Here is a 27398-nt window from a genome sequence, read left to right on the forward strand (position 1 = left end):
AGGCGCCCCACGACCAACATTCTTAAACACAAAATCACAAGAATTTGCAGCTCCGAGTGTGCTCGGGAATTATTTTGGCATCAGTCTAAATTAAAAACCCAAACCTTATTGGCACTACGTCATACCCATGCAGCGGGTAGCCAGAGGCAACTCCAATTCCCGTTAAACACTAGGAAGGGTTCTTACTAGAGACGTCTCTTCTGCCTCCTGAGGCGGAGGGGTGCCGTCAGGCATGGAGGAAGGACTAGCCTCATTCTCAGTGGTCACATCTCCATCTGTCAGCGCATCAAATGAGGGCAATCCGTCTTCATCCACAGGGAGACTGTCCAGTGTCTCTGTGAGGACTGCTAGCAAGTTCGCCTCGTTCTCTTCATCTATCTTCTGCAAAAACGGAAAAACAGACGTCGTGATGAGCTGACGTTGGGCGATAGGTAACGCTACCAATCAGCATAGGCGGATCATGTTTATCCAAATGAGGAAACTATTCGTGAAATTTTGAAGGCTCATGCCGGAATACAAAAGATCCTGTCTTCCTCAAACTCCAAATTCACTTTGGGTCTGAATCCGACAATTAACTGATACCTCTCGGTACCGGTCTTTGATTGTTGAGCTGTCCAATTTAGCAATTTATGGCATCAGTGCTTATCACGACTGGGTATGACTCCGTCTTGCTCGCACTTTCCCCATGTTTATGTCTTGTTTCCCTAACCAAAGGAGAAGGTCTAGAGAATCTCTAGAACTTGAGAGCATTTTAACCATCATCTATTTCATCTGCGGATGCAGTGTTTCAATCTCCTGTACAGGCAAAATGTTTAGATAACCCTCAGTTTGAACAGCACCAGAAACTGAAACGATACCAAGAGGAACTATACACTTTCATGGTTTCAATTATAATCTCATCACTGAACACTCCACAGCCATTTATTTCCCTCCCTGACATCTCTCCCAACTTTAGTCATAAATCTACCACTGCCCACTGGACATTTCTACCTGATAACGGCTCCCTCATCCTTCAAAACCCAAACTCAGGCCCTTTCACAACCAAACTGCTGTTTCCCTTGACTTCCTGAGTTTGGGTAACAGTTCTGCAGACTCAAACTCTAGAAGTACCCCGAGTCTTCTTTATCTGGTCAGTCATTAAGTAGAGTCTTGCTTTGTAACGTCTCTCAAATGCATTCATTTCTTGCGGCTGGGGTACTAGTCTAGTGCAACATTACTCTGAATGGGGGCTCCTGAAAACATATCCTAACTCGTTTCTCCAACTCCCACAATCATGCCCATCGACACACCCTTGGAGAGTTAAGCTTCAGGTATTCATTCCATAAACATCTGCACACCTACAATACCAGGGCCATGCCTGGTGTTAGAGATAAAAAGAGAAAGACCAACCTTCGCCCTCATAAACCTTCCAGTGCAAGGGAAGAATGTGTAAATAACGTATTATAAAAGATGATATTTATTTCAGGACTCTGCACAAAAACTTTCAAGATCTCCCAAGTTGGGGCTTATACACCTTGTTTAGAGGAAAATGTGTTATGTACCCCATGCACCTGGGCAACCAGGGCCAGTGCTGGCACACGGTATCGTCATTGCTTCCTTGCTGAATAATTCCTTGATCTGCATTTAGTACCTAGAATGTATGTTGTGTAGATCACTTTTTCCCCCTTCTGATAGCACTTCACATTGTTTGTCCAATTTGACCTGCTTCATAAATCTTTTTTTTTTTTAAGTTCTGTATGCTATGACATTAACAATATCGGCTAAATTATCCCACACAGACTCTATTACAAAAGGCACCTAAGCTACTGACATCTAATGAAGCCAGCAGTGCCCACACGTCCTTTCTCTCTAGCACTCAACTCCAGTTAATTGACCTGACAAAATTACAAGAATCACAGAATAAGACAGCTAATCAGAAAATCAAATTGTATTACTAGAGAAATTAGGCAGGCCTTTATCACGTAGACATTCTATTTTCACATAAAAATTGTTTTCCTTCATTACTGAGGAGTCCCCCATCCAGGAATAAAACTACAGACTTCTTTCTCTTTTGGATTCAAGGGCCCAAAAAGAGCCATTTGTCCTCACGGTGGATTTCACTAGCATTTCTTACATTTGCATAATGTATCTCTCGAATGCTCCTGGACTTAACGCTATGAGTCAAGTGGTTTTGGGCACACGGGGTAGAATGACAAGTCTCTGAGTTTGAAGGCTCCAATGCAGGAGGTAAATCCTAATCAGAGGGGTAAAATGTTAACTCCAAAATGGCACCACTTCTTCCAAAACTGACCGATTCTTCAAAAACAAATTGCTTGATTTAATAACAAAACATTAGTGAGCATATCCCCCAGCCTCCATTCTTCTGGATCTGTCCATGTAATCTGAATAATAAAGATACTGAAGTGATTGTCACTTATTTTCTGTCCAGGGTCATAACCTAGTGTCCAAAGATTCCGATCTCTCCTCTTTTAATTTAGATTCCCCCACATACAAAAAACCAAATTCGGGTTATTAATCTGTCCTAAATAGAAGTCATATTTAAATGAAATATATATTATTTTAAATCATCTAAAATCACGAGACTTACATTAATGTAAATGTATGCATATTATCTAATAAAAACAATCTTTGAAGATATCTCAAGCACACACACACACACACAACTCAGTGAACTGGGCTTCTTTTCCAGGTATCCCAATTTTCAGAAAGGCTTATTTCAATGGCGTTCAAAAATAGCTCAAGAAAAACAGTTAAGAATGTTTACCAATAAATGAGTAATTTTGTTTACCCCGATTTAAATTTTGTGTTTGGCTTTCCAGCAACACTACAAGCCTCTATTTGCTTTCAATCACATAATACAATAGCGCCTTAGTTCCATCCCTCGTGTAAACAAACTACAATAATTCCAATCAAGTCAGAATGACAAAGAACACTTAAATTAACTAGTTTTCTCCAATTTCTTTAATAAAGCCCGGGTGAATGTACGTCAAAAACAATGGCAGAAATAGTGGAGCCTGATAATGTCATAATTAATTTACAAGATCTGATTAAACCACAGCCATTTAAATTCTCTCTACTGGAACCACAATGGGAGGGAGGGTTGTGGGACGGAAGATTGGCAGTGTGTGTGTGTGTGTGTGTGTGTGTGTGTGTGTGTGTTGGGGTAGGTAGCTAGGGCAGGCTGGTAGTCAACCAGTATGGACTGTAATCGTTATTTAATCCGTGTTCATCAGAAATGATTATTAAACCTCTTTATTACCATCCCTGAATGTGGGTGACTCAGACAGGTGCTCGGAGACCATTTAATCAAGTTGTTCTTGAATTATGGAAGAAGAAAATGTTATTATTTCAAATTCTCCATGTTTTGTCTAATCATAGAAGACCGGGGGGAAAATTAAAATATTTATTGATGACATTTTCGTTTTGAAGCTCAACACATACTCCTGTATATAAAGGTGAGTGGACATTGCTCCTCACTGTGGCAATATCAATTAGTTTAGCATGAGTTTCAACAGTCACACAACTCCAGAGAAGGCAATGGATGTGACAAAAAGGATTCTGGTAAACAATTAATGTCACTTCCCATTATCGCTCCGGTCCCAATTTACAGAGCAAATAAATCAAAGTCATTGCAGATGAAGCACACTGGCCTCCTAACACATGCCTGTTCACAGGTGACGGGGCATGGAAATACATCAGGTTGTAAAGTGACTTTACAAGATATCCCTTCAAAGACTCTGCTCTGCTACTGCTTTCCAATCGTTTGAAATTGCCATTCCTACAAAAATACACTTATGAGCTCCATATAAGTTAAGAAAAGAAAAGCAGAGAGTGGGTCACCAGTTCCGTAGCGATCGACCTACACAGCGGAGCTCAGTCTCGCAGGGGGTAGCAGAGAGATAGAGAAAGGAAGGAAAGAGCCCAGGCCGATGGGCATTTCCGCAGGGGAGCTCTGTACCTATCAGGCAGCTCTTCCCCTGGTGGGGGTCAACCTTGGGCTCTCCTTCCGCAAGTCTGGTGCTATTCTTCCGGCCCGAACAAAGGTCTGTGTGACTGTGACACTCACTCTCTAAGGGAGCTCCAGGAGTAAAGACGCCTCATCAACAAAAACTCACTCAAGCTGTAAAGAATTTCCAGTGACAGATGACAGGCGTACACGTATACTAACAACCCAACATTTAGAATGTGCAACAATTCCGAAGCGTTCGTCACCAACAAATGACAGTTCGACACACTCCATCAAACCAGAAGTTTCATTACGATCGCTGGTTGGGACTGCTGGGTCCCTATTTGACCCGCACTAAGTGTGAACTCATTCAAAGGGTACAGTTAAAGGAAGGTCGATCCTGCTCCTTCAAGTGCTCAAAGTCACCTCGAGACTGCAGTTTGGGATCCAGTACGTCATATCTGGGCCTGCTTCCCTTGTGAGCAGTTGGCAAAAGGATCTTCCAACCGATTACACATGGTGGGGCAGACATGCATTCAGCTTGCCCAGGTGCGGAGAGAGTGACTAAATCTACTAAATGAAGGAGGAAATGAGGGACTCTGAGATGCTCACCGACACCTGAAGGGAGAACTGCGAAGCGAAAACCGCATGTGGTATCCCAAAGATTTTTAAATGCAGGCTATTATGGAAGGACCATGCCCTGCTTATGATAGTAATTTTTTCCACATCTTGTAGAATTGCAATTACACTCTGCGTCCCCAGATTCTCACACTCGCTTGATCTCTGTTTGATAAAAATAGTTTAATAGCCATTTAATCACAGCTTCATTATCTTAGCTCTCTTAATGCGAATTAGGCCAGGAGAATTCTTGCTTCCTCATTATTCAAATCATCAATAAGAAGGAAACAGTGGGGTCTCCTTATCATTCATTAATCAGTTTCAGTATCTTAGGTACTGTTTACTCTGAGATCAATCTATGTGAGGGGTCAACCTCTCTGAGCCTCTATTTTTTTTCTATATAAAATTTTAGGTCATTATCTGCCTAATTCCTATTACAGAATTTTTTCTGCACTCATGGTAAATAGGGAGACAAAAAGAATTGATAAAAGCCTGAGAATTCTTCAAGAAGGTGCTCAACAAACATCTCCAGTGTATATGCCCATCGTCTTGATTGCCCATATTTGAATTTCATTCTTTGAGCACGATCTACCACAGACTTTTAGCACTGGGCCAGCTTCCTCCCAAATACCCAGCAAGCCTTGAGCTTCCTCCTTGCCCCATCCCGCTGATTTGGAAGCAGCTAATGAAGACAAAATTAACTCCTCCTTTAAGTGAGGCCTAATTAGGAAGGGAAATCTGCTAGAGTAACATCTGGTAATGCATTCTGAGGCCAAATATAAATGACATTTTTGGATTATCCACTATTTTGGATTATTTGTCCCACTAGACCCCAACTGGGAGTTGAAGTAAATAAATGAAAAAGTGACTTTTAGGATAGATTCAGGGGTTCAAATAAGAAATACAATTGATCATAGGAGTCCCTTTCCTGGATCTTCATAGATAAAGTTCTGTATTTCTGTTTCAGGCACAAAAAGACAAAAAAAAAAACTTTTACATGTATAATTTTTGGTTTTAATGTATAAAGTTTGATTCAAGATTTGCAAAAAGCTGAACTAAAATTTTAAAAATAATAATTTCTTCTTTTTTGAAATGAAATAAAAAATAACAATTCAGACTTAGACTACTGAATTAGACTTTGAGGTTATTGGCTTTTTTTTCCTTTAAAGCATTTTAATCAGGACAGATCCCACGTCACTGATGGTTTGTTGTATGCATCCGCTCTGAGGGGTCTGAGCCTCTGCTGGAGAGGTTAATATTTTGAATAGTCACCCTCAAACAACTCTCTTTCTCTTTTATACTTTTGTATCTATTCATTTCTCACATACTCCCTGAGAATTTGCTTATTCCCCTATTTTATTCCCATAAGAGATAAGATAAGCACATTATGTGACACTGTATTTGCTCTGTTGGATGCCAAAGTTGCTGGAATTTAAAGTTGTACTGATACAATGGTTAATAGAACACAAATTTTAATTTCACTGTTTGGGTAACTCTCCATGGACATATAGGCTACTTAAAATATCATGTATGTAGGGGCGCCTGGGTGGCTCCGTTGGTGAAGCGTCCGACTTCGGCCCAGGTCATTGATCATGCACTTCGTGGGTTCGAGCCCCGCGTCAGGCTCTGTGCTGACAGCTCCGAGCCTGGAGCCTGCTTCGGATTCTGTGTCTCCCTCTCTCTCTGCCCCTCCCCTGCTTGTACTCTGTCTCTGTCTCCCCAAAATAAATAAACATTAAGAAAATAATTTAAAAAAGAACACCATGTATGTAAATGTGCCTATAGATACCATGCCCCCAACACAAACACACAAAAGTTTGCATCTCAAGTACACATATTTAAAACAGAATCCATGTAGATGTGCATTTCAATCTCTTAAGTGTATTCTCCTATATTCCATTGCAGTTGACTACATATGTGTGTCATCAGCACATGTACTCTTCCACCCAGTTACCCACTATAACTGAGGGAAGCCATGATCAAAAACTGAAGACAGTTCCTGTACAAATAAAACGAGAACCAAGTGAAAATAAATATAAGCAAAACTGAAGATTTCCCTCCATAGATATGTTTACACCTGTGAGAGTCTAGTTCGTTTTTGTTAACATTTATGATCCTATTGAAGCAGCCAAATAATGTGTGTTCACATCGGTATGAGGCTCCATCCAACCTATCAGCTTATAGCACACATCCATGAGTTAATCAGCATGCCCCCAACATGTGGAATTCATTATTCTGAAGAGGTCACATGAGCCCAAGGTGGAAATACAGACGTTCAAGAGAAAGGCTTAAGAAAATCTTGGTTGAGGCTTCAAAACGAGCTATCATTTGGAAGGGGGGGGAAGGGAGATGTTTCATGTCCATTTCTCACCACATGAAGAGGAAGCAACCACGTGGTACTACCACACAGGAGGCTTAACGGGCCTGTAAAGATCTAGCCCGGCACTCAGTTTGTTCTCAGGCTGAAGAAACAGGGCTCTGTGTAAAGGACACCGGAGTGAAAGTCAAGACAATTGACCCAAGTCCCTTCTGCACCACTAACTAGTTACACAGCCTCAAGTGAAATGACTCAATTCTGGCTGCGGTGCACATGCCCAAACAGTAATCTGGTAGGTTCCCAACTGGCTCCGCGGTTTTCACCCTTGCCTCTTGCCTCCCCATCCCAATAGCCCATTATCAGCACAGAAGACAAAGGGATCCCTTTTCTAAAAAAAAATATTGATCTATTTATTTTGAGAGAGAGAGGGAGAGAGAGAGCCTGTGCACCTGTGAATGTGCAAGAGGGGGAGGGGCAGAGAGAGAAAGAGAGAGATTCCCAATTCACTGACAGCACGGAGCCTGACACGATGCTTGATCTCACCAATCGTGAGATCATGACCTGAGCTGAAGTCAAGAGTCACTGCTTAACTGAGCCGCCCTGGAGCCCCAGAAGATGAAGTGATCCTGATAAAATCTAAATCATGCCTGCCCCCCTTTTGATGTGGCCCTCCAAGGCTTCTCTTTGTCTCTAAAAGTTAAAATCCTAAGAGTGACCTAGTAGCCTCGGATCACCACGTAACTGAGCACCCAAGCCAGAACACTCTTGAGCATGTAAATACTCAATCACTGGGGTATTAACCCAGACTATCAGAGTCTGAGATGTATGGTTGATTGCCCTATATTAGACCTACATCATCTGACCCTGTCAATGCCCCCATTTATCTGTCTCAATCCTCTCCAACGACTCTGATCTTAGTACTACTCTACAGAAATGCCAGGCATTCTCCTGCTCCAAGGCCTCTGCCCCTGCCATTTCCTCTTACTAGAAGGCTCTTCTACCAGATAGCCACAGACTTGCCCCTTCATCCCTTCATTTACCCAAAAGTCACTTTCTCAGTTGGACCTTTCCAACTACTCCGAGCACGTTCTATCCATTACCTTACTTTATTTTTCCTTTCGACACTTCCTTCTATAACTCAACTCAATATATTTTACTGACTTACCGTGTTCCTAGTCTATCTAAAATAGAAGCACCGTGAGACCTGTCTGATCACTACTAAGGCACTTGGCATATAGTAGATGCTTATTTAAAATGAATAAGCATCACAAAGAAAATGTTGAACCAATCCTAAAAATATAATGTGACTTTTCATTTTCTTGTTGTTGTTGTTGTTGTCATTGTTGTTCATAATTCCCACCTTTTCCCACCCCCATCTAATTAAACGGTGTTCATCTTTGGCTATAATTTAAAATTAGCTTGCATTCATTCTCATACATCAGCTGATAGGCCAAACAGCCAATATTTTCTTAGTGGGAGATAAGGAAATTTGAACAGAACTACAGAGGGGCGGATTCTGAATTAAGCCCCAAAGTACTGAAATTGTATGAGTCAACATAATGTACACTTTTTGTAAAGGAAGAGGTGGGGATAGGTCTTGTGAACAGAGAGATTAACTCACCCCAACTCTGGTGTTTGGGAGGATCCTGGAACGCATCATCAAGGAATTAATTTGCAAAATTTCCAAAGAGCCAAGATGGTTTGTGAAGAGAAAATCATGCCAGACCAACTTACTATCTGTCCATGCAGAAGCATCAGGCTCACTAATCAAGAGAAAACAATGGATGGAATCTATCTGGACTAGAGAGAGCTTCTTTATTCCTTACTGTATAACACACTCATCGACAAAGTGGGAATATATAGTAGCCAGAGTCTTTTTCGAACTGTAGGCCATGGAGCTGTGGATGTTAGTGCAAGTGCTATAAGGACTGATAATAAACGCTGTAGTATGTGCTATATTCATGTATTTATATAATTGAGCTCATATAGCAATATAATTAGTTTTTAGAAAGCAACATGCACACTCAAATGTGTTATTTCTCCTATCATAAACACAGTGGAGACCACCACTGCATTAACTTGCCATGCTGAATCACTTTATGTTGGTCTCAGGATTTAAAAAAAAAAAATACCTTGAGAAGTGAGGGTGAGCAGCTTAAAACCTGGAGCCATTTACAAATACTCGTTTCTATGAAGCAGGATTTTCTCAATCCTCTTAGATCAAAACAGAGTACAAAATAATCAGTTGCTAAGATTGATATAAGATACCGATCATCATCTTAAGCCTCAACTTCACATTTTTTTCTGCTCATTTAAATAGTTTCATAAATACTACTACCAGTACATTTTATTTTAATAAAAAAAAATACGATGAAGTGGCAACTGACTTTTACTGAGTGCTTCCTACGTGCCCAGTGCGGAGTTAATTTCCCCGTACATACTATTTCATTTAAACCCCCCATTGACCCTATTGGTGGCCCTAAATTCATGCAGCTGATAAGAGGTAGGGTTGGCTATCAAACTAGGTATATCTGATAAAACCTTGTTCTCACTCCCTTTCTTTATATGTTGGAATTTTATGACCGAATTGATGGAACGAAAATGAGAGTGGGCATGCGCTAGTCTAATCTACATTCATATTAGAGGATACAAAATGAGTTAATTATCAACAGATAAGAACTAAGGTGGGGAACCGCAATTACATCCCCTGACGGCCTTCCATGTAGAAAGAGGATATTGCTTTGAGATTGCTTCTCAGTATTTATTGCTGGCCCAGTGTTCCACAGAGCTTATCTTCAGTCCTACTGGGTGGGATCCATCCTTCTATTAAAATGTTCTTTCCATTTCCCTTCATTTCTTCATATCCTATCCCTACCTCAAAGCCTATCTACCTTCAAGCTCCTAAAGCCTTTGTAAGAATAACACGGATCCCCGGATAGACATACAGATTTCTAGGTCTCATCACAAACCACTACATCAAAACCTCTAGATCAGGGTTTCTCGACGTTGACACTGTTGACATTATGAGCCAGATGATTTATTGTTACGGGCTGTCCTGTGCATTTCAGGATGTTTCGCCGCAGCCCTGTCCTCTACCTGTTAGATGCCAGTAGCATCTCTCTAATTATCAAAATAATCAAAAACGTCTCCAGATATTGTCAAACATTTGCCGGGAGGCAAAACTGCCCCCAGTTGAGAATGTTATCCCGGAGGAACAGTCCAGGATTCTGCAGTTTTGATAAGCACCCCAAGAGTTTCCGAATCATGCAGGTCTGGGTAATTTTCTGTTTTGTGGCCGTTGAGTAGTGTATAGATCAATTTATGACTGGAATTTATGACTCCATGTGCGCTAGACTTATCCCTACTAACACAGGCAACTCTAGCAGCTCTTAATAGTCATTAATAACATAGTTTTATTTACTCTATGTGAATTCTTATCTCCAATATCTTACATTATGTGCCCAGATGTTTTATAGTCAATGCTTCCTTGTTGATTATAACTTACTGGTTATTTACTCCCGGAATTTCTTTTTGATTAGTCCGATGGCATTTCACTCTTTTTATTGCCAATCATTCTCCTCTTTCTTCAACAATATTCTTACCATCATCATTATCATAAAGTTCATTTTGGTTTTGTAGTCTCTTTGATTACATAGACTACATGCTAACTGGTTCTTGAGGGTTTTCTTCTATATAGTTTCACAGAGTTCTGAAACACTTCTAGACTTCTTAAGATTTTTTACAGCTCAAGAAGTGCATAAAAGCCTTATACAAGTTTTATGTTATTATGACAGAGGCGGTGAGGCAAAATATAGACTCTGAAGTTAGACCGCTTATGTTTGGATCCTGAGTTCATCACTTACAAGGTGCGTAACCTTCAGTAAGTTACTTAACGTCTCTGTGTCTCAGATTTCATGTCTGAGAAGGGGGTTATAATAAGACCTCAGTTGAGGGCTTATTTTGAACAAATCCATGAAAATCATGTAGCACAGTGCCTGATAGATAGCAAGGACTATCATTGTCATTATTATAGTCCTTATACACTAGGTTGAGTTCAAAATAAGTGACACACAAAAATGGATTTACTGGGAAAATACTATAAGGGAGAGAACATTGAAAGTAGACTGAGTTGGCACAGGATACGAACAAATGAAGGGAAAAGGGAAGACCATTCTACACAATAAGCCTACACAATATAGAGGTTTTAAGCGTGGCCTCAGAATGCTCAGAATGCTCAAAAATCCTTACAACTGGTGTAAAGGTCACTGTCTACCAGTTACTTGTTAAGGCTGATATGTTGGAGTTAACAGATGCAGTTTGACATAATCACTGGCTGTTTGCATGTTTATCCCATGGACTGATGACCTGAAATCCATACCAAGCTGAACCATGATATCTGCATTGGATGCATCCACCATTCACGTACACACATGCACACCTATACTATATTTATGTACATATATTTTGATTACTTATACCTATTTATTGAGTGCCTACTATATGCTATAATCTGTTTTCTAGGAACCTACGTTTTACTTTGGTGGGAGCAGGAAGGCAGATAATAAACAAATGAGCCCTTTCCAAAGATAGATAAATAGATAGGCAATGTATACATACACATATAGAGAGAAATAATATAGAGCATATAATATATGTACTCTATAACATAGAGGGTATATATGTACTCTATAACATATAGAGTATGTATAATAATATATAATTTCATACAATTATGTTATTATATAACATAATAATACGTTTTGCATATATATACACAAAACATAAGAAGAATAGAATATGTGTGTATGCGTACTTGGTAGCAAAATATATACGTCCAATAATGTTTATGTACATATACTGATGTATACACAGAGAGACAGACAAGATGATAGCATTTGAAGTAGCAAGCCGTAATAGAATGTTCTAGGCAGAGAAAGGAAAAGTATAAAAGTCCTGAGCTGAGAACTTGCAGTGAGGAAGACATTAACATTTTCAGAGTTTACATATTGGTATAAGTGGGAGGGAAGTGATCTTGAAAATATTTAACAAACATTACACATGAGCACTGATCAATCAGAACAGCGGCACCAGGATGTCAGAAGAAGGCCTATCCTATAAACGACACATAAAATTTTATTGTGGCAAATTAGCAGATTATATTAACCCTGGGCATAAGCATGTTTTTTAGGCTGACTCTGTAAGACATTTCGTAAGGATTTCCCATTACAACCAATAAATTCTCTATACGATAGTGTATTTCCTGTCCCAGAGAAGTGCTTAGAAGGTATTATTACACAGGCCAATGCTATTGGCTCATGAAGGCTTAGCACCCCAAGATGGGTGCAAACCACGCAGCTGCAGATCCCTGGCACCTGGACGTACATGGTATATTAAGGTTGGGGATGCCAAGATTCAGGCGACATCAAATGATCTGATTACTTGCAATAATCTGGCAATGGCATTAAAATGGCATTAAAATGGCATTGAAATTGTCTCAAGGTGGTTAGGAGCTATTCAGAGGCAAGGCTGTCCTCTCTGTGGGGACATCTAGGGTGAAGGAAATCAGTGTGCTTCCTGGTAATCCTCTGTGCCGTGCAGGGCCCTTCCCCCAAGAGGATAGGAGCCATTTGGAGCCCGGGATCGGGTCTTCGACTCCTTGAGCAACTTCCACTTCCTACGAAAGTGTTCTGAACAGAGTAGTGGGTTGTCAGTAAATACTTGCCAAACGAATACAATATGAGCAGTCTCAATGACTTTGTATCTAAGTATTCCACACGGGTCTAGGTTTCCAAAGCATCTGAGTAAGGCTGCAATCTCCTAGGATTTAGAAACTGAGCTTCTCTTAATACCAGAATGAGTATACCCTTCGTGAGGAATCTTTAAATACTTTATACTGAGTCAGTTCTTGATGCAGAATCACTCATGATTCTCAGCGATTTGCATGCATATGGGGTGAACACACACAGTAGGGTAGCATATGACACCCAGTTAGACTAAGTGGCTAATAACACACAAGGGGACATTTATTAAAGTGACCTTGATCACTGGATTAAGGAAGCACAGGTGCCTGTAACAACGCGGAAAATGACAAAGGAAGTACAAACCAAACTGGATAAAAATTCAAGAGTTACAGGACAATAAAAGGAGAAAAAAGTCATTTAACAATAGGCTCACATAATGATAGGATGTAGTCACTGAAATACTGAAGAGGGAGAGCCAAAAAGTCAACTCATCCAACTGTATGATTTTTGGAGATGAGAAGACAGATAAATAAAGTGTTAAACAGACTTTCTCAAGGTCAATTCGGAACTGATCTAAATCTGCATTTGTTTGGGGCCTATGGGCTCCCTAGTCTTTCTATTATGCCATGTTGCTTCCCTGGAGAATAAGAGGAAATACTAGCAAAGAATCTTTCTCTTACAGTTGACATTTTTCTTCTTTAGGCCTCTACACTGTTTAGAATATTGCACATGGGAAGTTCCCAGTGCAGACCTCTCTAGAAATCCTGGACTGTAACAAAGTTCCATGTTTGTGTGTAACGTTCTTGAAAATAGGAATCATGTGCATTTGTGCCTAACCTTCTTGTGTGTTTGTGCATAACCTTCTTGAAAGTAGGAATCATGAGGGGCACCTGGGTGGCTCAGTCAGTTAAGCGTGTGGCTCTTGACTTCAGCTCAGGTCATGATCTTACAGTTCATGAGTTCAAGCCCCACATCAGGCTCTGCACTGACAGCACAGAGCCTGCTTGGGATTCTCTCTCTCTCCCTCTCTCTCTGCCCCTCCCCAGCTTGTGCGATCCATTTCTCTCTCAAAATAAATAAACTTAAAAAAAAAAAAGGAATCATGATTTGCACATCAAACTGTCACCAAAAAACATTCAATATTTGTTGAGTACCTACTGTGCACTAGGCATTCATGACACTGATCTAGCAATGAACAAAACAGCTAAAACTTCCTGCCCTCACAGAGCTTTATTCTAACAGGAAAGGCAGATGATTGACAAAATAAATTACTGTAAACAAAATAAACAACTGTGTGGAAGAAATAAACGGATAAAACAATACAAAGTCCACTTTTATTTATGGAAAGTCAAATATTTTTTAAAAATCTGATTTATTTAGGGAAGCAGAGCATAGATATTTTTCTTAGAAAAGGGGTGGAATAACTTAGAAACACTTAAATCCCTAAATTGTTGAAAATATAGTTTCTTAGTACAAAAACTTCACGCAAAGAAAAGTTTCCTGCTGACCATCTTTTATACCAAGCGGAAGATGCCTATAAAGCCACGAGTCTCAGTTTTGGCTACATATTAAACTTAGGTGAGCATTCAAAAAATTATTTATGCTTGCCCTCCACTCCCACCCCTAGCCCAGAGCAATTAAATCAGTCTCTTTGGAGGACGGAGTTAGTATTTTTAGAAGCTCCCCTGGTGGGACTCTAATGGGAACCAGGACTGAGAATTACTCCTATAAAAGAGTGAATGGTAGAGTCTTTGAGGGAAGGTGAATATATTTGCCATGATCTATCTTATGGGCTAAAGCTGAGATGGCTTTCCCATCAGGGTAGACCAGCTGTCTCACATTGTGACACCTGAAACCCATGTCTTCTATCATAAAATGTTAGACTCTGTATGTTCCATCTTCAGCTGGTACATATCAAGGTAGTCCTCTTTACTATGAAGGCTTTCTTTCCTGGGCCCCAATTCTTGCCTCAATTGCCCTCTTGTAGCCGGGTGTTTCGACCTTTGAACCCCTTCATTTGTGCCTATCAGTATCTTTCTCCAATGCTTCCTTCAGTACTTATAAGTCCCTCAAACAGATCTCTTTGGCAGATGGCAGGGACACCTACCAACCAAGACCCTACCTACTATGATCATAGGCTAGTCAGGCTACGAAAGCTTGAGCTTAAAGGAAGAAGATGTCCAGTAGAAGCCACACCATGACACTCTACATCCATGAAAATGATGGCATAGATGTATGTCATTAAAGTGAAACATACCCATTAAATAGCATTAAATCAATCAAGAAAGTTAGCCAGGAGCACTTGTTCAGCCCATGACCTAGGCATGCATACTGGAAGCCATTTGAAAGAATAAACTCCAAAGTATTATAAGGAACTGTGACTTGAGATGACCTTAATTGAATTTTTTCCTAATCTTTTTACAATGAGCATTTTTGTATCTGTAACATACAAATATAAAACTGTAAAACGTGTATGGTGTGTGATAAAAGGGACAAGAGAAGAAGCTCACGTGTGACTATGTAATTAACCAAGGTCAGTCCAGGTCTACTCAACTTTGGGGCCCTGGCTTAGAATCTGGCTTTATTAGGCCTTAATTTCCTCATCTGTAAATTGGCAGCCGTGAAATCTGCCATGGCTATCTATCCCCTAAGGTTACCAGAAATAAGCATAGCATAATACCTATGCGCTTTGAGGAAGCATTAGATAAAAATGTAATGCTAAAGATACATGCACCTCAGATTAAGTCAATCAAACAATATTTACTGAATTTGTACTACCCTTTTATGGTTGAATCCTTCACTTGGATGTATTTCTCCCTCAAATCACCCCACAAGATCAAACAGACGATAACATCCTATATAAGAACGATGACAGTTTGCCTGAGACTCCACAGCAACGTGTGGAAGGAAAGGAGGAACCACAGGGATGCTCCCCTCGGGGAGTCCTCTCTGCCCCAGGTGACATCAATGGTTGTAAACAAACCTTCCAGGTCTGTTGGTCGGGATGAAGTCAGCCAACCGCAATCTGTTCGGAGGTAAAGATCTGATGGTAGCAGCTAAGGGCGGCCCTGAAGTAGATCCTTTCACCTCCAGGCATAAAAGGAAAATACCAGGCTTTAGCAACTGACAGAGAAATAGTTCTGTGCCATTACAGCATTAATTGCTGTTCAGTCTGCCCCTGAAAGAGCATTCGGTAGTTCAATATTTCTGAAACATGAATCCAAGGCCTCTCAAGTTGCTGCTGTTGCTATTGATGGCATGTCCCCTGTGACAGTTTCCAAAGTAGTAGTCAAAATCTTAAGAGCTGTGGTCTCCTAAGACCAGATTCACGTTCTAAACCTGCCCCTTACTAACCTATATTCTTGGAGAGGCATTTGGGCTTTGTGTCCCCAGTGCCATCAACCGGACAGCAAAGATAGCTGCCCTACAACAGTGTGGTAAGAAGTAACGTACTGGGCGTGATGGGCACCATGAAATACTACATAAGTATTTCCTGCTATTTTTCTAACGATTTTCCTTTTATTTATTTATTTATTTATTTATTTATTTATTTATTTTGATTGAGAGAGAGAGAGAGAGAGAGAGAGCATGCACACGATCAAGGGAGGGGTAGAAACAGAGGGAGAGAGAGAATCCCAAGCGGGCTCTGTGCTGTCAGTGCAGAGCCCGATGCAGAGCTTGATATCATGGTTAGTGAGATCACGACCCGAGCCAAAATCAAGATTTGGATGCTTAACCAACTGAGCCACCCAGACTCCCCAATGATGTTCCTTTTCAAGAATCATTTTCAAAATGCTATCCTGAATAAAAGAGCAAAACCAACAAGGAAATCCAAAGAAACCTTATATAATAAGAATTTATTACCTAAGATAAGCCATTTACAACGTTTACTCCTGATTAAATAGCCTGCCTCCTTACCTAACAAATTGGGTTTAGTAACTTCTAAAACCCTACAGGTATTGCCTTCAGTCGGAAGAGCTGACCTAGGACAAAAATATCGTTAAAACAAGACAAAACAAAACAAGAAACAAACACACAAAAACAAATGCCACTGAGTCATAGGAAATATCAACAGAAGATATATATGAAAAAGCACAGTTTATCTGTTTGGAGATGACAAGGCAGAAGAACAATTCATTTTACTTAAAAATATGATTAGGCAAAATAGAGTCCTCAGTAAATGCAGCAGACATTTTACTTAAATTCTTTATAATATCTTAAAAAAAAAAAAGGAAAGAAGGCCTCAATACATATCTAAGCTGTTTCAAGTCAATGGCCATGTTTTATTTGGCTTTATTCATTCTTTTCTTCTTTTATTCATTTGTAGATTTACAAGATAGGTTTTTGGCTCTCAGGTGTTTCAGGAACACAAAGTGGTTCTAACTGACGCAGTCCCTGTCCTCATGATGCTTACAGCATCCTAGCTGCCCAGCAGTCACTGGTAGATAACACAACATAATTATTTCAATGTTGAATGAAGGAAAAATAGACTAAAAAATAAAAATACGGATGGAAAAGAAACAGGAACACCAAAGTAAAGGGAATTAGAAAAAGAGTGGAATAATCCATAATTGCATCATCACTTATAGTTACAAATAAAATACTCTTCTCATGTTCTATTCCTCATTGGGGCTGCGGGCTCCAGAAAATAATTACTCTCTTTGTAATGTGAACTAACGTTTTTATCACCACACACAACTCTTCAACTCCTCTTTATTCTTAAACGTTGCCAAGATCGTTGGGGGCTACAGCTATAATGAGACATTAGAGGAGAAGCAAGATTTTTCTTTGAGCTTCTGTGACACTGGTCATCAGAGTATTATTGCCATAAAGGCCAAATAAAATCAAACCATAATCTACCAGGGAACTAAAAAGTAAACTCTTTTTTTTGGCAGAAACTGTCAATTTCTCTCAAGTATTAAGCATGACAGGGAGATACAGCTTTCTTTCTGATAGATAATACAATGGCTATGTGCTTTTTAATGATTACATCTTTAATCTTGAAAGAAGAAGGCTGCTCTAAAATCCAACTGATTTGGGGATAAAGGGCAAGTGAAGAAAAATATTTAGGTTGACAAAAAAATAGTCGTCTTTGAGTTCTTGCTGTGGGCTAGGGTGTTTTTAAACACTTTGCACGTGCTCCTTCCTTTTATCTGCATTACAATCCTTTGAAATATCTACAATGTCACCTTTATGCAGATAGAGAGGCTGAGGATTAAGGAAGTTAAGAAACTCACCTAAAACTAGAATTTAAATAAAAATTTGGAGAAAAGAAAATTGTTTAAAGAAAGAAAAGAAACTCACCTAAGATTCTATACCAAACAGACTGGAAATTTGAAGCCAGATTTCCCTGTCTTCAGTACCCATAACTTTTCCAGAGAGTTTTTCCAGTAGCAGAATTCAAAACTCTTCATACCTTCACAGGTGTACATTTAAACTTAATTGTTAATTTTATTTTCAAGATCTCTTTGGGGAAAAAAACACACTTCACTGAATATTCTTCTAGAAAAAGAAAGTCACATGTTTCACTGCCTCTAATGAGTTGTTGCAGTTCAGAAGTTTCCATTACATTCTGACAATTAAGTTGCTAATAAACTGAGGAACCACTAATTGACTTATCCATCTCGCAAATTCAGGACCCAGCTAGCACCCTAGAACACAATTTCCATCACCGGACCCAAAATCGTTCACATTTTGCAGTCCACGGAGTGATTAGATTTGATTTGGGAAAACCACATATTGTCCCTACACTTGACATGAAGTTCTGACTGGGAACGCACACGTGCTCTCACACAGACTAGTAACAACGGGCTGTACAGGTGCCGACTGCATTATGGGAACCAATAACGAGAGGTCGTTAAGCTGGGGCCCGTGCAACGGCCCAATATAAAAAATTCATGGTGATTGAAACCACAGAATCTTAGGAAATGCAGTCAATTTCATACAGTATCAAAAGGTCACTCTATTCAATTCATACTTGAAGCCGAGCACAATACTGAAAACACACGTGAAAGCAAAGGGTCCTATCAGCTGTCCAAGATTCAACATTTACGGACGATGGAAGGTAATTTACTGATTACCAAATAAATGCATTACCTGTGTCGAGCCCTGTATTGGCTCGCCAAATTCTCGTACAGAACTTAACGCTTTGAAAGCATTACTAAATATGTCAGCATTACCATATTAACTGCTCCATTCAAGCTTTAGTAAGAGTGAACTTTTTTGGTTCCATGTTCCACTAGTAACTCTAAAGGTTCTTGGAAATTTGGCTCTCTGCTCAGACTCTTGGGGTATGATCTGTCTTACAGGAGCTACTTAAAAACAAGAACGTTAAGTCCCATATCTGGTGCTTCTCAGACAATAATGTGCGTACGAATCACCGGAAGATGTCGGTAAAATGCAGAGTCTGATTCATAGAGCCTGAGACTCTCAGTGTCTAACAACCTCCTAGATGATGTTCACGCCGCTGGTCCACGACCACAGTTTGAGTACCAAGACTCCAGTTTTCTTCAACTCAGCACATTTTCTTTATTACTGGCCCTCATCATGTACGGGGCAGGGGGGAAGATCTGTTTAATGACAACTAATCCCCACTGGAAAGGCATGCCATCACGTTTTGAATCAAGACTTACATCCTTCTATCATTTCACTCCTTCTAGCTCGGGTTGCAAACTGAAGGTCCTCAGGCCAGAGCTAGTCCAGACATAGGTTTTGTTTAAACAGCATGCCTCTAAAAGATTTTAAACATTATTGATAGTTAACAAGATTTACTATACTGGAGATTTCGTCTAAAGTTTCTGTCTTTTCGAAGGAACCCAGAAGATGAGGAGATGTGATCAGAACCCCCTCCCGCTCTCCTTACAGCCCTGACTTTGACTTCCCGCGGTCATCCTTACAGTATTTCCCGTTGGCATTGGATTCACTCTCTCCTCTGATTTGTTTTTCCTCCATTTTTGCACCTCCTCATTAAGTTATCTCTGATATAAAATGCTTTTCCCATTTCGTTTCCTCAAAAAAATCCTAAGTGGGGCTTAAGATCCCGTTTGACTTTTCCTGTCCCATTAAATATTCTGTAAGCACACTAAATTAACTCTTTTAAAGTGTCTTAGCACATCATACCACATCTTATGCTTATCATATAAAGCCCAGTTTTCATCTTTTCATAAGCACATTTTCGTCGGCCTTTATCTGATGAAGTGAAGTAGAGACGTACAAGATCTATGACGGAGATATGCAAGTGTGTATGCATTGCCCGTGAGCCGTTTGTAGACCAATTACTTCAACTTTCAACTACATTGTCACTGTCCTCGGGGAATTTACAGTGCGTTGAGGTGTTTGCGGGTTAACAGGATGATCTCCGTGAAGTAATTACAGGAAAAGTTATTTCTGATTGTATGATGGAGCTATGATAGACCTGTTTTCACAGGTTTTCCTTTTTGTACAAGGCACCTATCTGTGAAGAAGTTTTTTGGGGGGAGGGCTGCCTGGGTGGCTCAGTCAGTTAAGCATCCGACCTCAACTCAGAGCATGATCTCCTGGTTTGCCAGTTCAAGCCCCGCATTGGAGCCTGCTTGGGAATCTCTCTCTCTCTCTCTCTCTCTCTCTCTCTCTCTCTCTCCCTTTCCCTCCGCCCCTCCCCCTCTTGGGCACTCTCTCTCTTTCTCTCTCTCTCTCTCAAAATAAATAAATTTAAAAAAAAATTAGAGAAAAGAACTTTTCGTTTAAGCATTCAGCACGTAGGGTATTGTTTTTCTACATTAGAAGAACGTTTTGGCCATAGAAAGCAAAGCCATAATCAAAACTTCTAACTACTGAAAACTTGACAGGTGATTAAACGTTAAGTCCAGAAGTTTAGTGGAAGGCACTCTCTGAAACATCTCTTCGAGTGGGAGACACGTAAATGGGAGACACGTAAGAAACAGAGGTGGCGCAGAAGATTCTGCACAAAACCAAGATTTACACTAGGGTAGTGATATTTGATGTGCTCTCTTACAATGGGTCACGGGATTATTAGAATAATGAACACATTTGGGAAACTATTTGGTAAATCGATCATTTCATATTTGTGGAGCCCCTTCCATACCTGAGTCATCATTCAGTAAGGCAAGAGACATCTCGCAAAGCCGTGCAGTGACGTGGACGAGGGTCCAGGATCACTCTGCGTGGGCGGGGATCCTGGCCCTGCCACTCGCTAGGGTTGAGGATCCGTGGCAAGCTACTAAACACTGGGACTCAGTTCCCCATGGGTAATGAAGACAATTATAAAACACCTGCCCCGAGGTTGGTGTTAAGATTAAATGGATTAAAACACGAAAAGCACACAGAATGCTCCTGGCCCATTGAGGCTTCTGATAGATACTAATTATTGTTAAATGTTATTTTTGCCCTCCTCCATGAGTTTATAATCTAGTCGAGGAAGTGAGATAGGACAATGAAAATAGCACTATCTCCCAAGGCTTGTATGTATGAGAAGTGTCAGATAAGCCATTTGGATACTCGGGGTTAGTTCTGAGAAGGGAGAATCATTTTTAGTTTTAACTCATGTCACCAGGAATCTAGGCAAGGGATTGCTTATCAAGGCACGGAATTTTTAGCAAAAGGTTACCACAGCATACATTATTTTGGTCATGGAAATCCCTTCGACGACCATTATAAAACAGACCTCTCCTAACATTCTGGCGTATGAACACATCCAGGCTTTCCCCTCTGACCTGGACAATGAAGGCGTATCACGGGCACATCTAGACTTCACACAAAAACTGATTATGGACCTATCCAATTACTGGCAGCACAAACACATTTCTGAAGGCCTCTCAGCTCACCCGGCCTGACAGAGAGGTCTTAGAGTCAAATAATCCCACAGGCTTAGCATAGAAACATAACTTGAAAGAAGAAATAAAAACTCAAACCAAGATGCCCTTGTCCCACAAAGATGAGCTTATTTGTATTCAGTTATTTTTATCAGTCTACTTATCTTTAATTCAAATGCAGGAGTTTTATTTTATTTACAAGTTAGGAATGATCTAAAATTAAAATAGGACGCCACAATGCGGGGGGGGAAGCAGGATTTCTTTGATGGGAGCTATATAATAGAAGTTTATCAATGCCATATAGAAAGCCTCACATATTGGCATTTACCATCAGTATAAAAATGGCAATACACATGTTTGCTATCATTTATACGTTTTAGTTCATTTTCTGAATGTCAGTAATAAAGATGTGTCTTAATACTATTAAGATGCACTGTACTAAAATGTTTGGTTCAAAGGCAGGGCTCATCTTCAAAAAATGTTTAACTGTGTGTGTTTCCTGGGGACAGATGTGCCATTTATTTTTATATTCTAAGTATCTAACACAGCATACACTGAGTAAGTCCCAGATGAATGAATGAATGAATGGCTAGGATGAAAAACAGGGAAGGAAGAGAAAGAAAGGCCTTATTTCAGAATAAAATAAGTTCAAATATTTTACCAGCTTTATAATCTCCTTCCGTATGCCACACTTCACTTGTCATTGTCTTATTTGAACCTGCCACTCAGCACTCAAGACAGAGAACACTTAATATTAGTTACCCTTTAAAATACCCATCTTTACTTTCACATAGATGCTGACCTGGAAAATAGGAGGCATTCAAAGAGCATTTGTCCAATATACAAGATTGGTTGAATTCACTGGAAGCTCCTTTAGGACAGGCAAGGACCTACTTATGCTTGATGGTTCTCCAAATACCTAGCATTATACCTTGGTATAATGTACTCCAAAAATAATTTCAGATTTATTTAACTCCTTATTCATTCAACATGTACTTACTAAGGATTTACTGTATATCAGACACTGCACTAAATAATGGGACTGTGTTAGTGGAAGTCACTGCCCAGACCGTCAACGAGATTCCTGTCCAGAGGGAGAGGCAGAATAGATTAGAAACAGGTAGATTGAGAAATCGGGGGGGAAAGTACAGTTGCTACAGGGCACTTAGTGTAGACACCTAGATCCCTCAGGACACCAGAGAGAGAGATTCTAAGCGAAGTGATAGAGGAGGGAACACTCAGATGATAATACGGGATTAGGCAAGCAAAGAGGTGGATAAGGAGATGTGTTGCATCGAACCAAAACAATATAACTTACACATAGAAAAACCCAAAGTGTCTCCAGACCTGACATATTGTAGCAGATATTCAACAGTCATAAGCAAGGATTACCCCAGCATTATGTCAGGGAAACCATCTCATACATAACTAACACCAGGTTCTCCCGCCCTGCACCAAAATAAAGCATAAGATATGCAAACTTGTTGCCAGAGTTATAATATAAAACAACAACAAAAATGTATAGCCCCTGACCCCTCCTCCCCTCCGCCCAAATGGCTCACACAATGCATAATAAAGCTTGCCGCCTTTCTAGAATTCGCCATGACAACTGTAAAGAAAATCACAGAGCAGTTTGTTGAAAATGCCACGTGCTGAACTTTTGCAACCGGTATCCTGAGCAAGGATCCTCTGTGTTGATATTTTCTGTAGTGTAGGCCTCTGCTTCCCGGCTTCTGCTTAGCCAGGACTCATTAGTCATCGCAAACATCATTGACTAAATGTGGTTCACTTTAACATACAAAATGCCTTTGCGTGTTGGCTCTCATCAGCCACATGAGAGAGAGGTCCGGGCCGTGCTCAAAGCTGCAGGGCACTCTGAGGAGTCACACTGTGGATGCTTGTCTTCCCTCCAAAGGTTACATTTCATGACAGAGATTAAACATCTTGCCCGTTCTAGGATTGCTTTTGAAAATTATGCACTAATGATAGCCACTCAAGCAAGGAGCTTACTCATTTCCCTTTGGCCTCTGTCTAGAGCTTCCCAATTTGGTCATTTCTTCAACAAATATTTCTTAGGTGCATACCATGTGTTAGGGAACCGTGCTCAGTGAAGGGTACCATGGTGAATAAGAAGAAACATGGCCCCTCCCTCACGGCCTTTACACTGGATTAAAGGTACCCACTGGATACACACGAAGAAGCCACTTCAGAAGCCCCACTTGCCCTACATCGCCGAGGGGCTGGCACAGAGCCCAAGGGAATGCTGTTGGACACACCCTCCCGAAATCTGAATCTTGCCTAGAATTCTCTTACAGTTTTGTGCCCAAGGACACTTTTGGTTTTACAGAGCTATCCAGGAAGTCTGGGGTATTGAATCCTCCTACAAATTGCCATTTATTGACTACCGATTATGTAGAAGCGTTGAACTATGCCCTTCCCTTACATTATTTCTCCATATATTATTTGGAATTTTTTTTAATGGAAAGACTCATGTTTCTTGGCAGAGACATACAAGTGAATTCTCAGGGATAGCAAATATATGCAATTACAAAGCGCAGTGTAACACATCCTCCCACGTTCCCAGAGCCAGCATACCGCTAGACTCATAGAAGATGCTGATCAGTGATGCTCCATACCTGCTTCTAGAATTGTTCAATCACCAGAAAAGGCGATGAGTGCACGGTTCCAAATGTCAACGCGATGCACAGACCATAAGAGGGAGAGCTCACCTTTGGTAAATAATGTCAGAGGTAAGGTTTCATAAAAGCGATTTAGTGTGTGTTTATCTACATTTAAATTTTAAAGGCACTAATAATGAAAAGATCAGCATTATTTTCAATGACTGGAATCCCAGAGGACACCAAGGGTGGTAGAACTCCCACTGCTTATTGGGGAACAAGAGCCCCATTTGTTTTCTAAATGTCAAAAACATGCTGATGATAAGATCCTCTAACTACTATGAAGACCCTATAGCTTTCATGTGTTGTTTCTTGACTGCTTGTAACAGCACGAAAATTTCCTTTATACATTATCCCTCCACCGTTAGGTACAAGCCAAGAGCCAGAAAGCAAACTTGAAAAAAAAAAAAAAAGCGGGGAGGGGGGATACACTTGGGTGGCTCAGTCGGTTAAGCCACTTGGTTTTGGCTATGATTATGATCTCACGGTTCATGGGTTCAAGCCCTCCTGTCAGGCTCCCAGGAGGACACCGTGGAACCTGCTTGGGATTCTCTCTCCCTCTTTCTCTGCCCCTCCTCCTCTAAATGAATGCATAAGTAGATAAGATAAACAAACACACAAAACCAACTTAAAAGAGCCAGAAAGCAAAAGCCCCACTCTCTGCTCACTACCCAGGGGCTGGCACAGAACCCAGGAGAAACCTACTGAAATCTGAATTGTGACTGGAACCTTCTTGTAGTGCTGCTCCTAGTTCAATACCCTCGCTTGGCCTCCATGGATATTCTTCTGCTTTTCTGTTTAAGGAAAACAGACTTGATTCCTTTTTTTTTTGTTTGTTTGGTTTGAATTCTGTTGTTTGCAACCAAAGCACTTTAAATTATAAATCCCAACTACTATAGTTATAATATATTGTTTAGAATGGTTTCCCTGGGAATAGACTGATTCTTAGAAAAGAAAAGGTCTTATTGGGGCGCCTGGGTGGCACAGTCGGTTAAGCGTCCGACTTCAGCCAGGTCACGATCTCGCGGTCCGTGAGTTCGAGCCCCGCGTCGGGCTCTGGGCTGATGGCTCAGAGCCTGGAGCCTGTTTCCGATTCTGTGTCTCCCTCTCTCTCTGCCCCTCCCCCGTTCATGCTCTGTCTCTCTCTGTCCCAAAAATAAATAAATGTTGAAAAAAAAATTAAAAAAAAAAAGGTCTTATTAATATTACATTTTTTTATCTTTATAGATATACTTATGGATAAAGGCAAGTATCATCATCTACAGCTGTTTATAGACCTTTTATTCTTATTTCCAAAAAAACATTTATTGCACACCCACCATGTTCCAGGCACCGTGCAAATCACTTTCAATGTATTATCTCATTTAATTCTAACAACAACCCACTAGCAGGATTTCTAGGAAGGCAGGATTTCTTTTACCCCTTCATTCACTACTGAATCCCCAGTGTCTATCAGATTTTTCACATGTAGGTGATCAGTAAATCTTTGCTAAATGAATGAATAACCCTATGAGGCAGACACTGTTATGTGAAAGAAGAAACTGAGACTCAGAGAAGTCGAGTAAACATTTCCATGGTCCCACTGCAAGTAAGCGGTGAAGCTAAATATAAAACCCAGGCCTGTCTAACTCCAGGGCTCCGCCTCCTAAACATCTGTTTTTAAAGACCTTTTAAAAATGTTTATTCATTTCTGAGAGAGAAGGGGGAGGTGCAGAGAGAGAGGGAGACACAGAATCTGGAGGAGCTCCAGAATCTGGAGAATCCGGCACAGAGCCCGACGTGGGGCTCGAACTCATGAACTTCGAGATCATGACGTGAGCTGAAGTTGGACGCTTAACCGGCTGAGCCACCCAGGTACCCCTCCACCTCTTAAAGCATCTTGCTGTGCCTTTATGTTCTCTTGGATTGCCTATGTCCAGGAGCTTAGGCAAGGCCCTCTGATTTCTTGTCTCTTCACTGTGAAGTGGGGATACGACTCTCATTTGGCTTTTGTAAGTTCGTGGCACTCTTTTTGCACACGTGGAGAATGCCATGGAGTGATAATATGTTAAAATCAAAAGAGGCCAGAAGAGTCAACTCTCACCTTGGCCATTGCTAGCTTGTGGGCTGTCAAACCTCTTAATCCTGAGAGTGAGTGCCACACCTCAAAACACCTGCCTTGTAGTCTTTGTGAAAGGCAGGGAGAATTACTGCTCGCGCATGGGCTGACTCTGTGAGTTGAATTATAAACATTAAGTTAAGGCATTTAAATAAATAATTATATAGACATAAATTATATATAAACTTAACGTATAAATGTATACCTATGTTTCATAAGATAATTATAAATATAAATTAAGGTAACATAAAAGTGTAGATTTATATGATATAAATAAACATAGTTATAAATATAAATTAAAGTATGACCGTAACGACTTTTAATGCCAGCCCACTCCAAGTATTCATGAATTATCCACTCTCCTGGATTTCCTAGACTTCCCAGGGAATAAAGTTATATTAGGAGCCTGATCAAGCATCGTTCCATAAACCATTCTTCCTTGGGTTGCCTCTTAATTAGGGAAGAGTGATATTGCTTCAAATGCCAGTCCCAAAGTCAGACCAAGACAACACTCGGGGCAGAGATGATGCCAACACAATCAACACGGAGTCACTGGTGGGCTATTTCAGATGTGATCTTTGGCGTGTCCAGTTAGCTCTAGTCTGCTGGCATTCCGAAAGTGTAAGGAAGAGGCACCCTTAAGATCTTCCAACAAAGGAAAGAGAAAAGATGTGTTCAGAAAATGAGGAAGAACATTAAAAGACTGCAAAGGAGAACATTAACAAGAACTAAAACACTGAAAATATTTAAAACATTTAAATCATCTAAAATAAAATACCAAGGGGAGCAAAGAGCTTCACTACATCCTGGTCAATGGGGGGTATTCAAATAGCACAGAAAATTCCAGAAGAATGGGAACCTGATAAAAGGCTTTATATTAGACAATTAAGAATCTTTGGATAGTATCAGAGGAAGCACCATTAAACTCAAGATGGAGGGGGGATTAGATGGAACGGTATTGTGTCCTCATACTCCTTCCAAAAGTAGATGAAAGTATGACTTAAAGTAAGAAGAAAAAAAAGTGAGCAGAGCAACAGAAAAATTCTAAAAAGCTAAGGAATTCTAAAAAAGGGGTAAAAAAAAGATTGATGCAGGACAAGAGAAGAGGCAGAACACAAACGGTGATGCTTGGAGGGCACTGGGTACCACTGGTTCGTACTCTGCCTGGTAATACTCACCTGCTGACCATT

General features: G+C 40.4%; 1 protein-coding gene across 3 annotated transcripts in view; it reads right to left on the bottom strand.

Annotated features, from left to right (window-relative positions):
- Window positions 1–27398, bottom strand: part of PPARGC1A (PPARG coactivator 1 alpha) — a 179515-nt gene that overhangs the window by 42764 nt on the left and 109353 nt on the right. For all 3 annotated transcript variants that reach the window (XM_047090903.1, XM_047090904.1, XM_047090902.1), the window contains exon 3: window positions 187–381. In XM_047090903.1, coding sequence (XP_046946859.1) covers window positions 187–234 — 48 coding nt within the window. In that variant the 5' untranslated portion in view covers window positions 235–381. The remainder of the gene's footprint in view (window positions 1–186; window positions 382–27398) is intronic.

Source organism: Lynx rufus, unplaced genomic scaffold, assembly GCF_022079265.1.
Source record: "Lynx rufus isolate CCGP_SWC_20201006 ecotype Redwood Valley unplaced genomic scaffold, mLynRuf1.p SCAF_3, whole genome shotgun sequence".
NCBI lineage: Eukaryota > Metazoa > Chordata > Mammalia > Carnivora > Felidae > Lynx > Lynx rufus.